The 19,380-nt window shown below is 49.2% G+C and overlaps 1 protein-coding gene across 1 annotated transcript; it reads left to right on the forward strand.

Annotated features, from left to right (window-relative positions):
* Positions 1–1,221: 1,221 nt before the first annotated feature.
* On the forward strand, positions 1,222–4,376 carry AP5B1 (adaptor related protein complex 5 subunit beta 1). Its single transcript, XM_021685050.2, has 3 exons — positions 1,222–1,247; positions 1,591–1,758; positions 1,862–4,376. Exons 2-3 carry the CDS (start codon positions 1,609–1,611, stop codon positions 4,343–4,345), a joined length of 2,634 nt encoding a protein of 877 aa, XP_021540725.1. The 5' UTR covers positions 1,222–1,247; positions 1,591–1,608; the 3' UTR covers positions 4,346–4,376.
* The last annotated feature ends 15,004 nt before the right edge of the window (positions 4,377–19,380 follow it).

The following is a 19,380-nucleotide window of genomic DNA, read 5'->3' on the forward strand; positions in this document are numbered from 1 at the left end:
CCAGAGGAGTTGGGACTGGGCTTTCCAGCTGGACCTGTCCCTCGGGGTGGATCCCTGTCTCCATCCCCCTGGCATCCCTGGCACCGCGGGCACCCAGACAGCCTCTTTTCCAGCTCTCTCTACCCCACCACTCCCTACCACCTCCCATCTGAGGGCAGCAGGACAGGGTAAGGGAGGGGCCTGCGAAGCTTGGAGAAAGGAGAGAAACTAGTTGGCAGCGCTAACATGGGGGCTCAGGTCTGTTTCATCTTCAAAGCCGGCTAATTAGAGCCAAAGGCGTTACTGTAGTCTGTGGGGCATCTGCCGTGGGGGTCCCGGGCCCAGGAGACAATGCTTGGTGAGCTCCAGGCGAGCCCCCTGAGTGTCGCCAACCAGCTCCGATCCAGCCCTCTGGAATTCCAAGAGTGCTGGTTTCATGGGCTGCTTGGCCCTAGGTCTTTAGTGGCGAAGTCTCCGTTTCCAGGTCCGTGCTAGGCATGCCGTGAGCCCTGTGATCCACCGGGCCCTGCCACTCGGCACGTCTGCATCCCGTTGTTTCCCCGGCTTCATCCAGGATTATGGCCTTGCCCTGCCAGCGTTACCCTGGCTCGGCTGCCGCAACCCTTGCGGACTGTCGACTATTGGTATGGCCTAAGGCAAAGGTCAGCAGTTTCCGCCCGCGGTGACCCCGGCGCCGGCTCCGCGCCCCCAAGCCCAGCCGGTGGGGGGCCGGGGCGGCGTCGGAGAAGCGAAGCCAAGCCCTGAGGCGCCCGCCCGACCGGTTCGGCCGGGTCTGCGAGGAGCACTTCCTGCAGGCGCTCTGGGACCGCACCTCGCACACCCCCCAGCGGACACCGTGGGAGCCCAGAGACCCTCACCCCACGCCCCCCGCATGGTGCGGAGCGCCCGGGCGCCGCGCGCTGATTGCCATCGCGGGCGCGGCGGGCGCTGTCCCCCGCAAGGCCCTGGGATCGCAGTCCGCGCGCGGACGGGACCCCGACATCCGGGAGCCCGGGCCCACCCAACTCCACCGCCTCTGCCCGGGCCTGAGGCGGTTTCGGGGAATGGGGGCCCGCGCGCAGCGGGACAGTTACTCAGCCCCAGCGAAACCGGCGAGTCGGCACCTGCTGGCGGGGCGGGAGGGAAGGCGGTGGCCCCGTTACGGCCCCGCCCCCGCCGCCCACGCGCCGCGGGCCCCGCCCCGCCGCGAGCCGCCGCCCGGAAGGAGCCGGCGGGCCCGAGCGCCCGCCGCGGCTGAGTCAGGCGAGGTGAGAGCGGCCGGCCCGTTACCGCGGGCGCCGCGGGCCGGGGCGGCGCTGTGGTTTCGGTGTCGGCAGCGGGCGGGCGGCCTAATGAGCTCTCGGCACGCACCCCGCGCCGGCGGCCCTGCCCCGCGGGGACCCGTGGTTGCCCGCTGTGGCGTCGCCCCCGAAACCTCTCGGTTTCATCTCGGGGTCCGGGCGCGGGGTCCCCGCTGGCGTCTGCGCGTGGCAGGGGGCGGCTGGGATTTACGAGGCGGCCCTGGGGTGACGGAGGCCCCTTCGGAGTGCGCACAGGTGCTCGGGCGCCCTCTGGCGGCCGCGGGCCTGACCTTCCCTCGCTTCTTTGCAGGGACCTGGGTGCCGGACCATGGGACCCCCGAGCCGGGAAACCTGGGCCCAGCGCCTGGGCGCCTTCCGGGCCAGCCCGTCCGCCTTCATGGCCGGTCCCGAGGGTGAGGATCTGGGTCGTGACCTGCTGAGCGAACTGAGAAGTGAGAAGCTGAGCGAACAGACCAAGGTAGGCCCTGTGTGCACCCCCTGCCCTGGCCCATCTCGCCACCTCAGCCCGCCGCGCCCTGAACCTCATTTTCGTGATTCCCACCCAAATCCCCCATCCCCAGGTTTCCTTGCTGGTCCTGAGCCTGGAGTACCCAGCCCAGCTGTGGCCGGACGCCGCTGCGGCCGAGGCAGCCGCCACCTCCCTGTTGGACACCTTGGTCCTTCTGCCCCCACGGCCCTCAGCCCTGCGGCGGTCCCTGCTGCTGGCGGCCACCACAGCCCTGGCGGCCGGAGATGCGCTGGGCCCCACCTCGGGAGCCTCCCGCCGGCTCCTGCCCCTACTTCTTGGCTTGGCCTCGGGCCGCGATCTGGGCCGAGGCTTTGGCCCCGCCTCGGAGCAGCGCCCCCTGCAGGCCACAGCGTGTGAGTGCCTGCGGGAGCTGGAGAGCTGCAAGCCTGGGCTGCTGGGGGGCTACCTGGGGCTGCTACGGAGCCTGCTGGGGCAGGAAGGCCCGGTCCAGCCGCTCAGCCTGCTGCTGGCACTTGCTCTGCGCAACACGTTGGTGATACAGGCCAGGGCGAGGGCCGGCCTGCAGGGCCTGCTTGTGGCCGGGGATACGCCCGTGACAGGTGGTCCCTGGAACTGGACACTAGCTGAGGACGGGGATGCCCACCTTCAGCCCCAGGCACCCAGCTGGCCGGCTGCCGAGGAGGAGGCGTGTGGCCTTGCAGTGCTGGAGCCCAGTCCTGAGGAGGCCCGGGAGCTGCGGGCTGCTGTGGCCCAGCTTCTGGACACTTCCTACCTGCTCACTCCTGTGGCTCAGGCCCAGCTTCTCTGGCTGCTGGGCTGGGCTTTGCGGGGGCTTCGGGGACAGCCGCCAGTGCTCTTCAAGCCACAGTTGGTACGGCTACTGGGCACGGCCCAGCTGACGCTGCTACACGCCGTTCTGGCGCTCAAGGCGGCCTTTGGTGAAGCCCTGTTCACGGCCCAGGATGAGGCCTTGCTGCTCCGCCGGCTCACCTTGGCCGCCCAGCACCCAGCCCTGCCCCTGCCCGCCCATCTCTTCTACCTGCACTGCCTGCTGAACTTCCCTGAGAACTGGCCTCTAGGCCCCACAGGAGAGGAGACGGCCCCCCTGCTGCTAGGGCCCCGGCTGTGCCGTGGCCTCCTACCCAGTCTCCTGCATGACCCGTCAGCCCTCCTGGCCCACCTGCATCTGCTGTGTTTGCTCTGTGCAGAAGATGAAGAAAAGGAGGAGAAAGGCCAGGATTGGTGTCCCCAGCATTACCTGGGGGAGCTGCTGGCTGGCCTGCGGCAGAGGGCAGCCCTGCATGGGGGCCCCCGGGCCTTGGCCACTCTCTGCTTCCAGGCCTCCTACCTGGTGGTTCACTGCCTAGCCACGCAACCTACGGTGCTGACACCGTTGACCCACGGACTGGCCCAGCTGTACCGCGCCCGGCCTGCCCTGGCTCCCCATTTCGTGGATCTCTTGGATAGGGTGGGCCCTGAACTGGGGGAGCCCCTGAGAGCGGCCTTGCGGCAGGAAGTGGTGTCCAGGCCGGGCAGGGACGAGGCCCTTCGTTGGCACCTGCAGATACTGTCCAAAGTGGCAGACGGGAAGGCTCCAAGTGCCACCCTAGGCTTCCTGCGTGCGGCGGCGGCCCACTGCTCGGACTGGGGCCTCCAGCAGGCGCTGCTGCAGGTCTGCCGGGCTCTGCTGCGCGCGGGGGTCGCGGAAGGCCTGGCCGACTTGCTGCAGGCAATGGCCAGACAGTTGGAGGACCCTGATGGGCGGGACCACGCACGCCTCTACTACATCCTCCTGGCCCACCTGGCGGGGCCCAAGCTGGGGGTGGCCCTGGGCCCCTCGCTGGCCGCCCCTGCATTGACCTCCTCACTGGTGGCCGAGAACCAGGGCTTTGCCGCCGTGCTGATGGTGCAGGAGGCCCCGGCCCCGATGCGGCTAAGTGTGGGGCCCCGCAGAGCGGCGGGCCCGGTCCCAGTGCTGCAGCTGCAGGTGGAGGTGCTGGAGCCTCTGTACTCCGTGGAGCTGCGCTTCCGCGTGGAAGGACAGCTGTACGCGCCCCTGGGCGCGGTCCACGTGCCCTGCCTGCTCCCGGGCCGCCCCTGCCGGCCTCTGCACCTGCCGCTGCGGCCGCGTCGCCCGGCTCCCGCGCGGCTGGCCGTGCGCGCCCTGTTCGCCACCCCCGCCGGCCTCACGTGCCATGCCCACCTGCCGCCCCTGCTGGTGAACTTCGCCGACCTTTTCCTGCCTTTCCCCCGGGCACCCGACGGGGACAACCAGGGCTTCTTTGAGGAGCTCTGGGACTCCTGCCTGCCAGAGGGCGCCGAGAGTCGCCTCTGGTGCCCTCTTGGGCCACAGGGGCTGGAGGCCTTGGTGGCCTGCCACCTGGAGCCCTTTGTGGTGGTGGCCCAGCCCCCCACCAGCTACCATGTGGCCATCCGCCTGCCCCCAGCCTCGAGGCTGTTGTTGCGACTGGAGGCGGCCCAGGGGGACGGAGTGCCTGTGGCCCTGCGGACTGATGACTGGGCCGTGCTGCCCCTGGCCGGGGACTACCTCCGTGGGCTGTCAGCCGCTGTCTGAACCGGGAGGCCAGGCCAGACCCTGAGCCGGTCTTGCCCAAAGGAGGGCACCGAGGGCCAGGACACAGTCCTGCGGCTCTTTTCTTTAAAAAAAAAAAAACCAAAAACTTACATTCACCAATGACCTTCACTGGTTGGTTTTCTTTTGAGCCCTGGCTGGGGGCATGCACACGGGGGTGGGGGAGGAGAGGCTCCAGGAAAACTTCCAGACTAGGAACCCCCATACTGCAGGGCTCCAAAGTTTCTTCTTGCCAGGCAAGTGGGAGAAAAAACATCCTTGTCTCTGCTTCCCAGAGCCAGAGAGGGTCGGGCCTTGGCCCAAAGCCATGCAGCAACTTAGGAACATGGGAGCTGGCCTTGGGCTTCCTCACCTGGGGACCAGGGCTTTTCAGTGCCAGAGCTTTGTGGGGTCCCTGCCCCAGTGAGCTCAGGCTAGCTAGGACGACGGTCCAAAGGCCAGAAACGGAGGAGGCTGCAGGGGTCTGGTGGCCCCCTCCTGGGGAGGGGGCTCCCCATGGTGTGTTGATTGGAACCAGCTCTAGGAAGGGCCCATCAGTACAGTTTGGGAGCCGAGAGAGAGAGAGGCCCCACAATGTGGGCTACAACGAGGCTGACTTTCCCTCACCCCAACCCCACCTGTGAGCCTAAGAATCTTCTAGATAAGACAAACTCGTCCCCCGTGGCCTTTTTCCACATACGTGAGATGCTTTGGGTTCAAACGTATTGAGGCCATCTCTAACTGCCAGGCACCACGCTGGTATTTCCCACAGACGATGCCTCACGTCATGCTTGCAACAGCTCAGCAGGGCCCCACAGATGAGGAAATCTGTAGGCCAGAGGGTTGAATGATTTTCCTGTGGTCACCCACCTGGTTAGTAATCGTGTTTTGTCGTCCCGGAGCAGGTTTCCATTACCACACTGTCAGAAGGGAGAGCTGCGCAGGCCAGAGGGCCACAGAGTCCCCAGGCCTCTCCGCCCTGGGCCAGCCCTCGGGCGGTTGCAGGAGCTGCAGTTGGCAGTGCTGGGCCCAGAAGGACCAGGGGCTCGGGCCTAACTTCTGTGGCCCCTGCCTCTTGGGCTCCCAGCACACAGGTTCCTGTGGGCCATTCCTGCCCCTCCTGATTGCGGCAGAACAGGAAAGGGGAGCAGGGCGTGGGACAAGCGGGGCTCTTCCGGGTCAGGTCAGGAGGTCTGTCCCGAGTTTGAGGTATGGCAGTCAGTCGTGTGATCTGGGCCAGCCATGGCAGATCAGGAAGGGGTTGGTTCCAGGAAACCAGCTTGTCCAGCTGTTGGTGGCAGAAAGGGATTGAAGATGACCGACTACTTCCATGGCAGCTGGGAAGGCCAGAGGAGAGGGCCTCCGGGAGCCAGCCCTGGCACTGCTGAGTTCCCGAATGCACTGCCCTGCCTGCAGTCCAGGTGCTGGGCACAGACCCTGGAAGGTGGGTGCAGCTGCCAGCAGGGCCTCCTGACCCCCCGCAGCGCCGGCGTGCCGGCACCCTACGGAAAGGCTGAGCTCCCGAAGCTGCCAAACAGCCTCGGCCTTCAGAGGGCATCCAGTGAGTGGGCCGGATGTCTCCCAGAGACCTCCAGCACAAGGGAGTCTGGAAAACATGCCTCTTCTTTTTGCCCTCAGATGCAGGAGGTAGGGTTAATCCTTAGCCTAAGATTACGATCACTGGCCTGTGTAAAGACTCACCAGCCATCCTTTTGTCCATCTGTCTAGCCATCCATGCATCCACCCATCTCTCCAGTGCTGGGCCCCAGATGACCCCCAACTTCCCCATCCCCACCACACATCTGCCACAGTGGGCGTCATAAATGTCCCCTGATGTGTGTCTGTGACAATTTCCCTAGCATACACACAAGGAGCAGAATTGCTGAATCATAAGGCATGCATGTGCTTAATTGGACTAAGAGATGTCTGAGTAATTAAAAGTTTTTAGTTTTGCATTCTCTCAGTATGCCTAGGAAAGTAGGGACGGACATGAGCGAACCAGCCCACGACATCCACCACAGCCTACCCCTTTGCCTGCTCCACGTCCACATACCCCTGCTCACACTTCAACTTCTCGAAGGTCGTAGCAACAACAACCTGCTCCCGCAACAACCCCTCCTACAACCAAGATTTCTTGCCAAAAGGGAAGACTCCAATTTCCATCGGCCACTGGCCACCTGTCTGGACATTCACAATGTTCTCCAGTTGCTGGTTCTCCACTTTCTGGTACATTCATACCCTTCCCCACCTCCCTGAGGTTAGGCCCTGCCATGAGACCAGCTCTGGCTACTGAAACGGAGAGTGTCAGTTCTGGGGCAAGACATTCACTGCTAGCACTCAGCCCCCTGGCTCTCTCCCGCCCTGGCATGGCCGTGGTGGAAATGTTCATGGATGTGGATGTGCTCAATAGTTGGGTCACGATCCCCTCTTGGTATCCTGTAACAAAGGCACTGGACTAAGAAGACAATCATTAATAACACACACTTTTTATGACACAAGAGGAAAGACATGGGCAGGGATAGTTGTTAAGCTATATTTTACTTGCAAGGAAGAAAGTATTGTGTAATGAGTTACAAGGCCACGATGGGGGCTTCCAACTTTCACAAATAACATTGTACAGGGTGTCCAGTTAACTTCAAAGAAACAACAGATGATTTTTTTCATATCAGTATGTCCCAAACATTAGGACATACTTTTACCCAAAAAAGAAAAATAGTTATTTCTCTGAAACTCATATATAATCAGGCGTCCTGCATTTTATCTCTCACCCCTAGGTTGGTATTTATAACTTATTTCTTCTATGATCCATTATATATATATATATATACATACATATATATATATATATATTTTTTTTTTTTTTCCCTTAAAGGCTCTTTACGTAGTAAGGTGACCTTCATCCCTGAGACGTCTTGAGTCCTTGGTAAGTCTGCCTGTGTTGAGTGTCTTTAGTTCTTTGAGTCCTGGGAACTCCCCCTCTGCATTGTGTGACCACAGCAATTTCTTCCTTGCTCATCAGGACCAATCATCCTTTCAGAGCTGTTGGTTCTAAGGCATGAAAAGGGCAAAATAACAAGGTAGCGGTCTTCCCTTCCAGTTCAAAAGAACCAGTGCTGTGTCCATTAGCATTCACCAAGGACTCTAAACTAGCAAGGCCCAAAACTGGAGGGATGAGAGGCAATATTTTGAGAGAGACTTCCAGTAGCAGCGCAGGTTCTCACCGCCCCCCTCCACCCAAGTAATCTGGAATAAAGAAAAGAGAAAGATGTAATTACACAAAACCAAAATGCTCAAACTTAAAAGTACCTGTAAGTAGAAACAAACAAAAAACAAGGGACAGCGCACCATCTCCCACGTCCCCGTCCCCGTCCCAGCCCCACCTGGCGCGGGCTCTGGGCAGACTGGCGGAGAGAAACTAGGAGAAGAGGGGAGCTAGTAGTGTCTGACGCTTGATGGAAGACCTGACTGAGTCCACCTGAAGTCTGAAAATGTGAAGACATGTCTAGAGCAGGTCAGAGCTTTGACTATAAGGGAGGGATTTCAAAGTACATGGTGATTTGACTGGGCAGTCTTTGAAACACACAGATTCGGGGAGAGCGAAGGGCAAAAAGGAAGGGAGAAGTGCCTTTTGGCATTTGGCTGTCAAAGGGGAAGCAATGGAGAAATTTCATGGCTCTGCAAGACAAAAGAACAAAATCAAAGGACCCACAACTCCTTCCCCACTCTCCAAACAAATCCATGAAAGCATCTGGACTCTGCTGAGCTGGCAGAAGAGGGAGAATTAAACTTGGAATAAAACACCCAGCACCACAGAAATGAGCAAGAAAAGATTAACAGGTTCATATGGAGTCATTGCAAAATATCAAAAAAGGAATTTCATTGCATATCAACCAAGGAAAATTTACACACACCCCTGAATAAACAGCCACAAAACGTAAGAAAGCTGAACACAGCACTCTAAACAGAACTACACATACTCAAAACAAGTGTTTGAAGATATGCAAAATCACCCAGAATGAGAAATTTTGAAAAGAATGGAAATAGATAAAACCCAGGAAAAGAATGAAGAAGGTTGACTGAACTCAGGAGAGAATTGGAAGAAACAGACAAAATTATCCAGAAATACAGATTACATTATAAGATGCCCAAGGGAGAATGGACTCAAATAAATGTATAATAAGGGACACTGAAGAAAGAAAAACAACCAAGAAAATGAGATAAAGAAGTAGAAGTCAGAACAAAATAATGGTAGAAGATTGTCAAAGAAGGAATCCCATTTGCATTAGTGGAGTCTTAGAAGAGAAACCAAACAATGAACCAGAATTGATAATTAACACTGTAAGAAAACTTTCCAAGAGCAAAAAATCTGCACATTGGAAGAGCCCACTGGGAACCTTGGAAAATTAGAACAATCAACATTGAGACATATCCTCATAAAACTATTAGATTTCAAAATATTTTTTAAAAAATTCTCAAGGGGCGCCTGGGTAGCTCAGTTGGTTAAGCTTCCAACTCTTGATTTCAGCTCAGGTCATGATCTCAGTGAGGTCGGGCTCTGCGCTGGACATGGAGCCTGCTTAAGATTTTCTTTCTCCCTCTCCCCTTGCCCTCTCTTCCATTGGCTCCCGTGCTCACTCACTCTCTCTCTCTCAAAAAAAAAAAAGCTCAAGATCTTCAGGAAGAAAGATCAAATAACTTACAAAGGCAAAAGAATCAGAATGGCATCAGCTTTTTTTTAAAGATTTTATTTATTTATTTGACAGAGAGAATGAGAGACAGAGAGCATGAGAGGGAGGAAGGTCAGAGGGAGAAGCAGACTCCCTGCTGAGCAGGGAGCCTGATGCGGGACTCGATCCCGGGACTCCAGGATCATGACCCGAGCCGAAGGCAGTCGCTTAACCGACTGAGCCACCCAGGCGCCCTGGCATCAGCTTTTTAAAAGCCAACATACAGAGCAATATAGCAATGAGACAGCTTATTTTATTTTATTTTTTTTAATGTTTTATTTATTTATTCATGAGAGGCAGAGGCAGAGGGAGAAGCAGGCTCCCCGCCGAGCAGGGAGCCCGATGCGGGACTCGATCCCAGGACCCCGGGATCATGACCTGAGCCAAAGGCAGACGCTTAACCATCTGAGCCCCCCAGGCGCCCCGAGACAGCTTTTTTTAAACATTCTGTTTTTTAAAGTGTGAACCAAGGATTTTATATTCAAACAAGTTGTCCTTCAAGTATTAAGGCCATAGGAAAGTTTTCTGTTTTTCAACAAGTACTTCAGGAATTCGGCACCCATGAGCCAATCTGAAAGAGAATGCACTTCATCCAACCAAGAGACGATGAATGTCTGTATGTATGACCTAAGGCTAAAACAAAGGTGGCATGAGGGTAAATAAGTAAAAATGTTTTATATTGCGATAGCGAATGTAATTAAAAGCGTGGGAGAGGAACAGAGAGGGAGGAAAATAGGATAAAGCTCACTGGTGGTGGGGGTGACTCTCAGCTCCAAATTCACTCTCATTGGCTGCTCTGTGAAAATAAATCTGGGCCCTTTAAATATCGGTCTCGGCCAGCTGGCTCATTATTAAGCTTGGCCAGCAGAGGGCGCAGAGGAGCCACTGCAGAAGGAAGTTTGCGGTCCACGGTCGGCGGGACTCACTAGGACAACCTCCTGCAGCTTCTCCAGTACCGGAGGCTCCAGGGATCAAGCGACTCCAGCACCCATGGCTTTGCCCGCACCAGCCTCCTCTCGTGCATGGCAGCCAGCAGGCAGCAGTTTGCCAGCACCTCACTTGGACAGTTTTGCAGCAAACTATCTCGAGTGAGAGGGGCGCCTGGGTGGCTCAGTTGGTTTAGCATCTGCCTTCAGCTCTGGTCGAGATCTGGGATCCTGGGATCCAGCCCCACGGCGGGCTCCCCGCTGAGCGGGGAATATGCTTCTCCCTCCGCCCCTCCCCCTGACTTGTGCCCTCTCTCTCTCAAATAAATAAATCAATCTTAAAAAAAAAAAAGTATCTCCAATGAGACACATCCCCATAAACAGGCTTCCCTGGCACCCTACAGAATGGTTTTCCAGCAAGTTCTACCAGCACAGCACCACAGTAACTTCTCTGTCACCCTGTGAGCCACAGGCATGCTGTGTCCAGCCGGATCTGGATCTCAGACTTGTGGGTAGGAAGGGAGGTGCTCTTCCGGGCACAGCCTTGCTGTAAATGGGGAGTGGGGGGAGCTGCTTCCTATATCTGCTATTTCTATTTGCTCTGGAGTTCTCTTTTTCTATTACTGGCCAATGCCTTGGTACTTCAGTCCCCTGTTATAGTTAATAATTCTTTATATTAAACTTCCCCCATTCAAATTACTGTGTGATTTCTCTCCTGATTGGGCGGGCCCTGATAAAACAGGCAATAGGTGGGAGTTAAAGGTACCAGTAAAAATGGATAAGCCAGACAGAGTTTTGAAACTGAGGTTGTTTTTTTTTTTAAAGGTATAAATACAGTGGTAAACACTAGAACAAAAAAATATAAGCCTTCCTATTTATCTTATAAATTAAAGATCAAAGAATAGGGGCACCTGGGTGGCTCAGTTGGTTGAGCATCCAACTCTTGATTTCGGCTCAGGTCATGATCTCAGGGTTGTGAGATCCCACATCCCCCACCCCTCTCAGCATGGAGTCTGCTTGAGATTCTCTCTCTCCCTCTGCCTCTGCTCCTTCCCCCGCACACACTTTCACTCTCTCTAAATAAATAAATAAATAAAATCTTTAAAAATTATATCAAAGAATATACACCTCATAGAGAAAGAAATGTCAGAACCAGAAAAGATCCCGAATAGCCAAAGTAACATTGAAAAAGAAAACCAAAGCTGGAGGCATCATAATTCCGGACTTCAAGGGGTATTAAAAGCTGTAATCATCCAGACAGTATGGTACTGGCACAAAAACAGACAGATCAGTGGAATAGAATAGAGAGCCCAGAAATGGACCCAGAACTATATGGTCAACTAACCTTTGACAAAGTAGGAAAGAATATGCAATGGAAAAAAGGACAGTCTCTTCAACAAATCGTGTTGCCAAAATTGAATAGCAACATGCAGAAGAATGAAATTGGACCACTTTTTTAATAAATAAATAAAATAAATCCAAAATGGATGAAAGACCTAAATGTGAGAGAGGAATCCATCAAAATCCTAGAGGAAAACATAGGCAGCAACTTCTCTGACCTCGGTCATAGCAACTTCTTACTAGACACGTCTCCAGAGGCAAGGGAAACAAAGCAAAAATGAACTATTGGGATTTCATTAAGATAAAAAGCTTCTGCACAGTGATGGGAACAATCAACAAAACTAAAAGGCAACCAACAGAATGGGAGAATATATTTGCAAATGACATGTCAGATAAAGGGCTAGTATCTAAATCTATAAAGAATTTATCAAACTTAACATCCAAAACATAAATAAATTCCCAGTTAAGAAATGGGCAGAAGACATGAACAGACATTTCTCCAAAGAAGACGTACAATTGGCTATCAGACTTATGAAAAAATGGTCAATATCACTCATCATCAGAGAAATACAAATCAAAACCACAATGAGATACCACCTCACGCCTGTCAGAATGGCTGAAATTAACAAGTCAGGAAACAACAGATGTTGGTGAGGATGCAGAGAAAGGGGAACCCTCTTACACTGTTGGTGGGAATGCAAACTGGTGCAGCCACTCTGGAAAAACAGTATGGTGGTTCCTCAAAAAGTTAAAAATAGACCTATCCAGGGCGCCTGGGTGGCTCAGCCGGTTAAGCGTCCGACTCTTGATTTCGGCTCAGGTCATGATCTCGGGGTCGTGAAATCAAGCCCTGAATCAGACTCTGCGCTCAGCAAGGAGTCTGCTTGAGATTCTCTCTCTCCCTCTCCCTCTGCCCCTCCCCCTGCTCTCTCTCTCTCCCAAATAAATAAATCCTAAAAAAAAAAAAAATGGAACTACCCTATGACCCAGCAATTGCTCTACTAGGTATTTATGCAAAGGATATAAAAAATACCGATTCAAAGAGGCACATGCACCACAATGTTTACAGCAGCAATGCCTACAATAGCCAAAGTATGAAAAGAGCTGAACTGTCCATTGGCTGATGAGTGGATAAAGAAGATGTGGTGTATATATATGTATATATATGTATATATATATATATATATATATATACATATATATACAATGGAATATTACTTGGCCGTCAAAAAAGAATGAAATCTTGCCACTTGCAAGTTGGGGTCTGACTGTGGGGAGAGTGGCCACTTCACCCTGACTCCATCAGTGAAAGAGGTATGCACTAACCTTCCAAGTACCTACGTTTGTGCATAACTTATTGGGTGGTCAAGCCTAATAAAATGGTCAGGATGAACATGTGATTCTTTTAAATGTTAAAATAAAGATTTTTGTATAGAAAAAAAATCCATGATGTGGATGGAACTAGAGGGTATTATGCTAAGTGAAATAAGTCAGTCAGAGAAAGACAAATACCATATGATTTCACTCGTATGTGGAATTTAAGAAACAAAACAGACGCACATAGGGAAAGGGAAGGAAAAATAAAATAAGATAAAAACAGAGAGGGAGGCAAACCATAAGAGACCCTTAACTATAGAGAACAAACTGAGGGTTGCTGGAGGGGAGGTGGGTGGGGGGATGGGCTAAATGGGTGATGGGCATTAAGGAGGGCACTTGTTGTGATGAGCACTGGGTGTTTTATGTAAGCGATGAATCATTAGATTCTACTCCTGAAACTAATACTACACTATATGTTAACTAATTTGAATTTAAATAAAATCTTGGAGGAAAGAAAGAAATATCAAATATAACAAACATAATTATAAAATATTATGATGGAGAGTTAAGACCAAACATACCAATTATATTGATAAATGTAAATCTAAGGCTTAACTCACCTATTTTTTTAAAGTTTTCAGTAGGACTCAAATAGCAAGACCCAACTATGTGTTACCTGCAAGAGAAACACCTAGAGCAACATGATTCAGAGAAACTAAAGGGGATGGACAAGTTATACCAGGTAAATGGAAACAATAAAAAATCAGAGGTAATGCTCTTGATATAAAGCAAAGTAGAATTCAAGTTGCAAAGCATTAAACATGACAAAAATATTCTGGAACTTGATCATTGTGGTGGTTTCACAATCTTGTGAATATACTAAAATGACTAGATTTTATACTTTAAAGGGGTGAATTTTATGGTATGTGAATTATATATCAATATGAAATTTTCTAATGATGGCGACTTTTTCAACGTATGAAGGCAGGGAATTTGAAGGAGCTCTCGATGGCCAAGCCTGGAATGAGTTAAGTAAGAAAATAATGATAATAATGGATTAAAACCTATAGAATGAGTAAATATGCATGAGCCCATGTTGCTATAAGTAAGTAATTGAATGAATAGATGAGGGGAAAGGGAAAGCTCTAGAATTCCAATTAATCAGGGGTGCCTGGGTGGCTCAGATGGTTAAGCATCTGCCTTTGGCTCAGGTCATGATCCCAGGGTCGTAGAATTGAGTCCCGCATCAGGCTCCCTGCTCGGTGGAGAGCCTGCTTCTCCCTCTCCCTCTGCTGCTCTCCCTGTTTGTGCTCTCTATCTCTCTGTCAAATAAATAAATAAAATATTTAGAATTCTAATTAATCAATGTCAAAGGAATGTCAGAAATAGAATCACCACTAGGCAAACATCATAGTAGTAATAGCTTCAGGCAATCATCAGTGAATTCTTAAATAGTGGGAAAAGTGTGATAAGGGAGAGATTATTTGCAGAGTCTCAACATATCTCCCTATAAGATACTTATGAATTATAAAATAAAATATAGTAACTCTGGAGGGGAGAACTCTGACAAACACCACCTTCACCAAGTGATTAGAGTTAACATACCAGTAATATGTGATGGGGCATCTGGCTGGCTCAGTCCAAGGAGCGTGCGACTCTTGATCTTGGGGTTGTGGGTTCGAGTCCCATGCTGGGTATAGAGATTACTTCAAAATAAAATCTTTTTTAAAAAAAGTGCAGTGATATGCTAATGGAGAAAGGCACAATAGCGCTTCTGTGGTATTCTTGCCAAAAATAAATATCTTCAATGCAATTGGGAGAAAACATCAGGCAAATCCAAACTGAGAGAGATTCTCCAAAACAAATGGCCAGTGCTCTTCATAAGTGTCATGGTCATAAAAGAAAAAAAAAAAAACTAAGGAACTGTCACATATGGGAGAAGACTAGAAAGCATGATAATTAGATGTAATGCGGGATCTTTGGTCAGATCCTGGACCAGAAAATGGGCATTGATGGGAAATCTCGCAAAATGTGAATATTGTCTGCAAATTCATTCATAGTATTGTATCAGTGCTACTTTCTTTCTTTTGATCATTGCACTCTGGATCTATAAAATGTCAACATTAGGAGAAGCCAAGTGAAGGGTATTTGGGAACTCTTTCAGGTTCTCTGTAAGTCTAAAACTAGTTCAAATAAAAGTTGAAAAAAAATGTGAGATCATCATTTTATATAAAAGAAGCCACTCCTACTTTATCCCTTGGTTCCCAGACCCTTATATTCTGATCAAAAGTGAAAAAACACAACATATAAGTCCTTGATTCAGAGGATTGTTCTTTGTTTTCTTAGATTCCGTATTTGTTTATTTGGCAGCTGTTAGTTACAGCACCAAACTAACAGCCAAAGTTGTTTACATCTCCCCTGCGATCCAGAGCCCAAACCCTGAACCACTTCCTCTACTTACTTCTCAAATACCAAGTCAATATTCCTCTGCCCTAAATCAGCCCTGGTACCAGATACCTAGGGACAGTCCCTATGTCCCAAAGTCCACCAGAATTATTCAAACTAGCCAATCCTAAGCTGTTTACCCTGCCCTGCCTTGACTTTCCCACAGAAGCTCCCCAAAAGGCAGTGGCCTATGCCTTCCCTTCACCCCTCTCTGACTCCTGGTCAACTCTGGTGCTACCCACGTGGCCCTGTGTGGCGTGCTGTGCCCCTTGTTTCCAGGGGAACTGTAAGTAACATTGAACTTTTCTCTCAAAGACATTGACCTCTCCATGTCATCACTCAGTCACCACTATTGATGAAAATCTATAGGTACCATTAGGATAAGGACATACCATATCCTATAGGAGAGCTGCCTAAAGCTAGCAAGATATTGTCCCCCAGTAGGCAGAGTAACTGTTTTGAGTAAGCACCCCACTGTTCTATAAAGCCTGCTGTTCCAAGATGGCTCGAGGTAAGACCTGTGATGCCCATGGTCCTGGGCCCAATGCCTCATTACTTTTTTTTTTTTTTAAGATTTTATTTATGTATTTGAGACAGAGAGAATGAGAGAGAGAGAGCACATGAGAGGGGGGAGGGTTAGAGGGAGAAGCAGGCTCCCTGCCGAGCAGGGAGCCCGATGCGGGACTCGATCCAGGGACTCGATCCTGGGACTCCAGGATCATGACCTGAGCCGAAGGCAGTCGCTTAACCAACTGAGCCACCCAGGCGCCCCCTGAGCCACCAATTTTTTAATTACGTTCTTTCCATGTCCCAGAACATTTGCCTAACCTTTAGCTTCCACCGTGAATCACTATAGAACAGTGGTTCTCAACTGGGAGGGGAGGTGTCTCATTTTCTAAGAGATATCTAGCAATAGATGGAGACATTCTTGGTTGTCACAATTGTAGGGGACTTGGGGGGGCACTGCTATGGCATTGAGTGTATAGAGGCCAGGGATGCTGCTAAACACCCTACAAAGCATAGGACAGGCCCAACAAGAATTATCCAGCCCCAAATGTCAGGAGTGTCAAGGTGGAGAAATCTTGATATACTACTGCTGGTCATCCTCTTTCTAGGCCAAGTGGATAACCAGCTGTCCACTTCTCCGTCTGGACCCCTACCAATGGGCTATAATGATACAGCATTCTATGTCCAGTTGGTACCAGCTTATGATCCACACCATCTGTAAGCCCGGCTTAAACTTTTTATTCTTCAGCTAGTTGGTCCTAGAGAACTACCCATGAGGTCAAATACATAGTAAGCTGGAGACTTGACTGCAAAGCAGAAGTGGGACCCTGCCGGGCAGGAACAGTTAACTTCAAGAAATTATAGGGACATGTGAAATGAATGGCAGCAATGTAACAAGGGAATGTTACAAGCAGAAACTGGGAATACTTTGTTACAAAGTATCTATAGTGTCATTTGAAAGCGGCTTAGATGAATTATAAACATATATTGCAAACTCTAGGGCAACAAATTAAAAAAATTATTTTTTTAGGGCGCCTGGGTGGCTCAGTCGTTAAGCGTCTGCCTTCAGCTCACATCATGATCCCAGGGTCCTGGGATCGAGCCCCGCGGGAGGCCTTCTTCTCCCTCTCCCACTCCTGCTGCTTGTGTTGCCTCTCTGTGTCTCTCTCTGTCAAATAAATAAAATCTTAAAAAAAAAAAAATTCTCTCTCGCCCTCTCCCTCTGCCCCTCCCCACTCCCTCTCTTAAAAAAAAAAATGAGGCAAAAACTTGGTAAAACTGAAAGGAGAAATAGACAAATGCACTGCTTGTGGGAGACTTCAACACCTTTTTATCAGTAACTGCCAGATCAAGCAGGCAGAAAATCAGTATTGATGTAGTTGAACAAAACAGTACCATTAATCAACTGGATTTAATTATAGAATACTTCTATAGATTATAGAATATTACACCCAAGAGCAGCAGAATACATGTTCTTCTCAAGTGCAGTGGAACATTCACCAAGAAAGACCACATTTGGGGCCATAAAACACACCTTAACAAATTTAAAAGAATAGAAATCTGTTCTTCAACCACAATGGAATTAAACTAGAAATCAATGACAGAAAGATTGCTGGAAAATTCTCAAATATTTGGAGATTAACTAACACCCTTTAAATAACACATGGATCAAAGAAGTTTCAAGAGAAAATTTAAAGTATCTTGAATTAAATGAAAATAAAATATAACTTGTCAAAATCTGTGGGATTCAATGAAAGTTCTACTTAGAGTGAGGTTTATGGTATTGAATGCATATTTTAGAAAAGAAGATAGCTCTAAAACCAATAATCTAAACTCCTGCTTTACGAAACTAGAGAAGGAAGGGGAATATAAGCCTAACGCAAGCAAAGGGGAAAAAATAACAAAAATTAGAGTAGAACTCAATGAAATTGAAAGCAGGAAATCAACAGAGAACATCAATGAAACCAAAAGCTGATTTTATGAAAATATCAGTAAAAATTGATAAGCCTCTAGCCAGACTAAGAAAAATAGAGAGAAGACACAAATTACTAATACCAGAAATAAAAGAGGGGTCATCACTACTGATCCCATGGTCATTAAAGGGATAATAAAGAAATATTACAAACAACTCTATGTCCATAATCTGGTAACTTAAATGACATGGACCAATTCCTTGAATGATATAAAGTAAGAAAACTTACACACAAAAAAATAGATTATCTGAATAGACCTATATCTATTAAAGAATTTGAATCAATAATAAGTATATAAAATATAAGTTACTATTATATATTATTAATATATAACATAATTATAACAATAAACATGTGAGGTGATGGATGTGTTAATTAACTGGATGGGAGGAACCCGATGTATCAAATCATCATGATGTACAATTTAGCAATAATACCGTGATAAATCTGAAAGAGATAAAAATCTATTTAAAAATGAACAACAATAAAAAATAATTAATAACCCTCCAAAAAGGAAAACATTGGGCCAGTTGGTTCCCCTGGTGAATTCTAGTGGTGAAAACCCATTTAAGAAAGAACAATAAAAATTCTCTATAATCTCTTCCAGAAAATAGAAGCAGAGGTAATACTTTCAAACTCATTCTATGAGGTCAGCATCACCCTAGAGCCAAAACCAGATAAAGACATTAGAAGAAAAGAAAGGTACAGATCAATACTGCTCATGAACACAGGTGTAAAAATCCTCAACAAAATATCAGGAAATTGAATTCAATGTACATCAATTTAGGCTACTGATTTAAAAGAATAAACAATGTTACCAATGTTTCAGTGACTTTTAAAAACAGTAAGTGAATTATATATATCTGTAGTGGAATATATCTTAAGGAAAAAGGAAACTATAAAAATAAATGCTTAAAATGTGTTTGTTCATTATTGTTAGTTGTGGTGTTGTTATTTTTCTTCCGAGACTGTTGTGTATATAGTAGGGAACCAAGTGGATGAGAACTGGCATTTTTCAGTGCAAGAGAAAAAAAGGATACAAATGTACAAGTAATGAGGCTAGTAAGGCCCTGTCCTCCTAGAAGTAACAGTAGGATCTCATGATGGGTATTTTCCCTTTAAAAGAGAAATCTACATATTTCCTAGCTTTGTCCACTGAAAACATCTAGAAACTGAGAACATCCACTAAAAACATCTAGAAACAATCTAGTGGCAATGAGCACATCTAGTTTCACATTGGTTTAGTAAATACAATTTCCTAGTAAGAAAACCAGGGATCCTTGGAGAAATGGATGATTCAATCTGGGGCAGGAAAAAAAAGATAAAAAAGTAAAAGCAATGAGGTACTAGATGAGCCAGGAACATCTTGTGATTCTGGAAAACAAACAAAAAAACTATAAAAGACTAAAAAAAAAAGGTAACATAAAAAGACTCACGAGCTAACTTGAAGAGGCTTTCATTGGCAGGATGGGACAATGTGGGGGTTGATAAGAATAATAACCACAGGGCCCCTGGGCAGCTCAGTTGGTTAAGCACCGGACTCTTGGTTTTGGCTCAGGTCCTGATCTCAGGGTTGTGAGATCTGGCCCTGCATCTGGGTCCATGCTCATAGTAGTCTGCTTAAGACTCTCCCTCGGGGCGCCTGGGTGGCTCAGGCGGTTGAGCATCTGCCTTCGGCTCTGGTCATGATCCCAGGGTTCTGGGATCAAGTCCCACACTGGGCTCTCTGCCCAGTGGGAAGTCAGCTTCTCCCCTGCCTGCTGCTCCCCCTGCTTGTGTTTGCTCCCTCCCTCCTTCTTCTC

This window comes from Neomonachus schauinslandi, chromosome 11, assembly GCF_002201575.2.
Source record: "Neomonachus schauinslandi chromosome 11, ASM220157v2, whole genome shotgun sequence".
NCBI lineage: Eukaryota > Metazoa > Chordata > Mammalia > Carnivora > Phocidae > Neomonachus > Neomonachus schauinslandi.

Excerpts from the sequence above, each read along its gene's own strand:
- AP5B1 (XM_021685050.2), top strand. The coding sequence starts at position 1,609 with ATGGGACCCCCGAGCCGGGAAACCTGGGCCCAGCGCCTGGGCGCCTTC. Across the intron at positions 1,759-1,861 it reads AGCTGAGCGAACAGACCAAG|GTTTCCTTGCTGGTCCTGAG; the intron begins GTAGGCCCTGTG and ends CCCCATCCCCAG.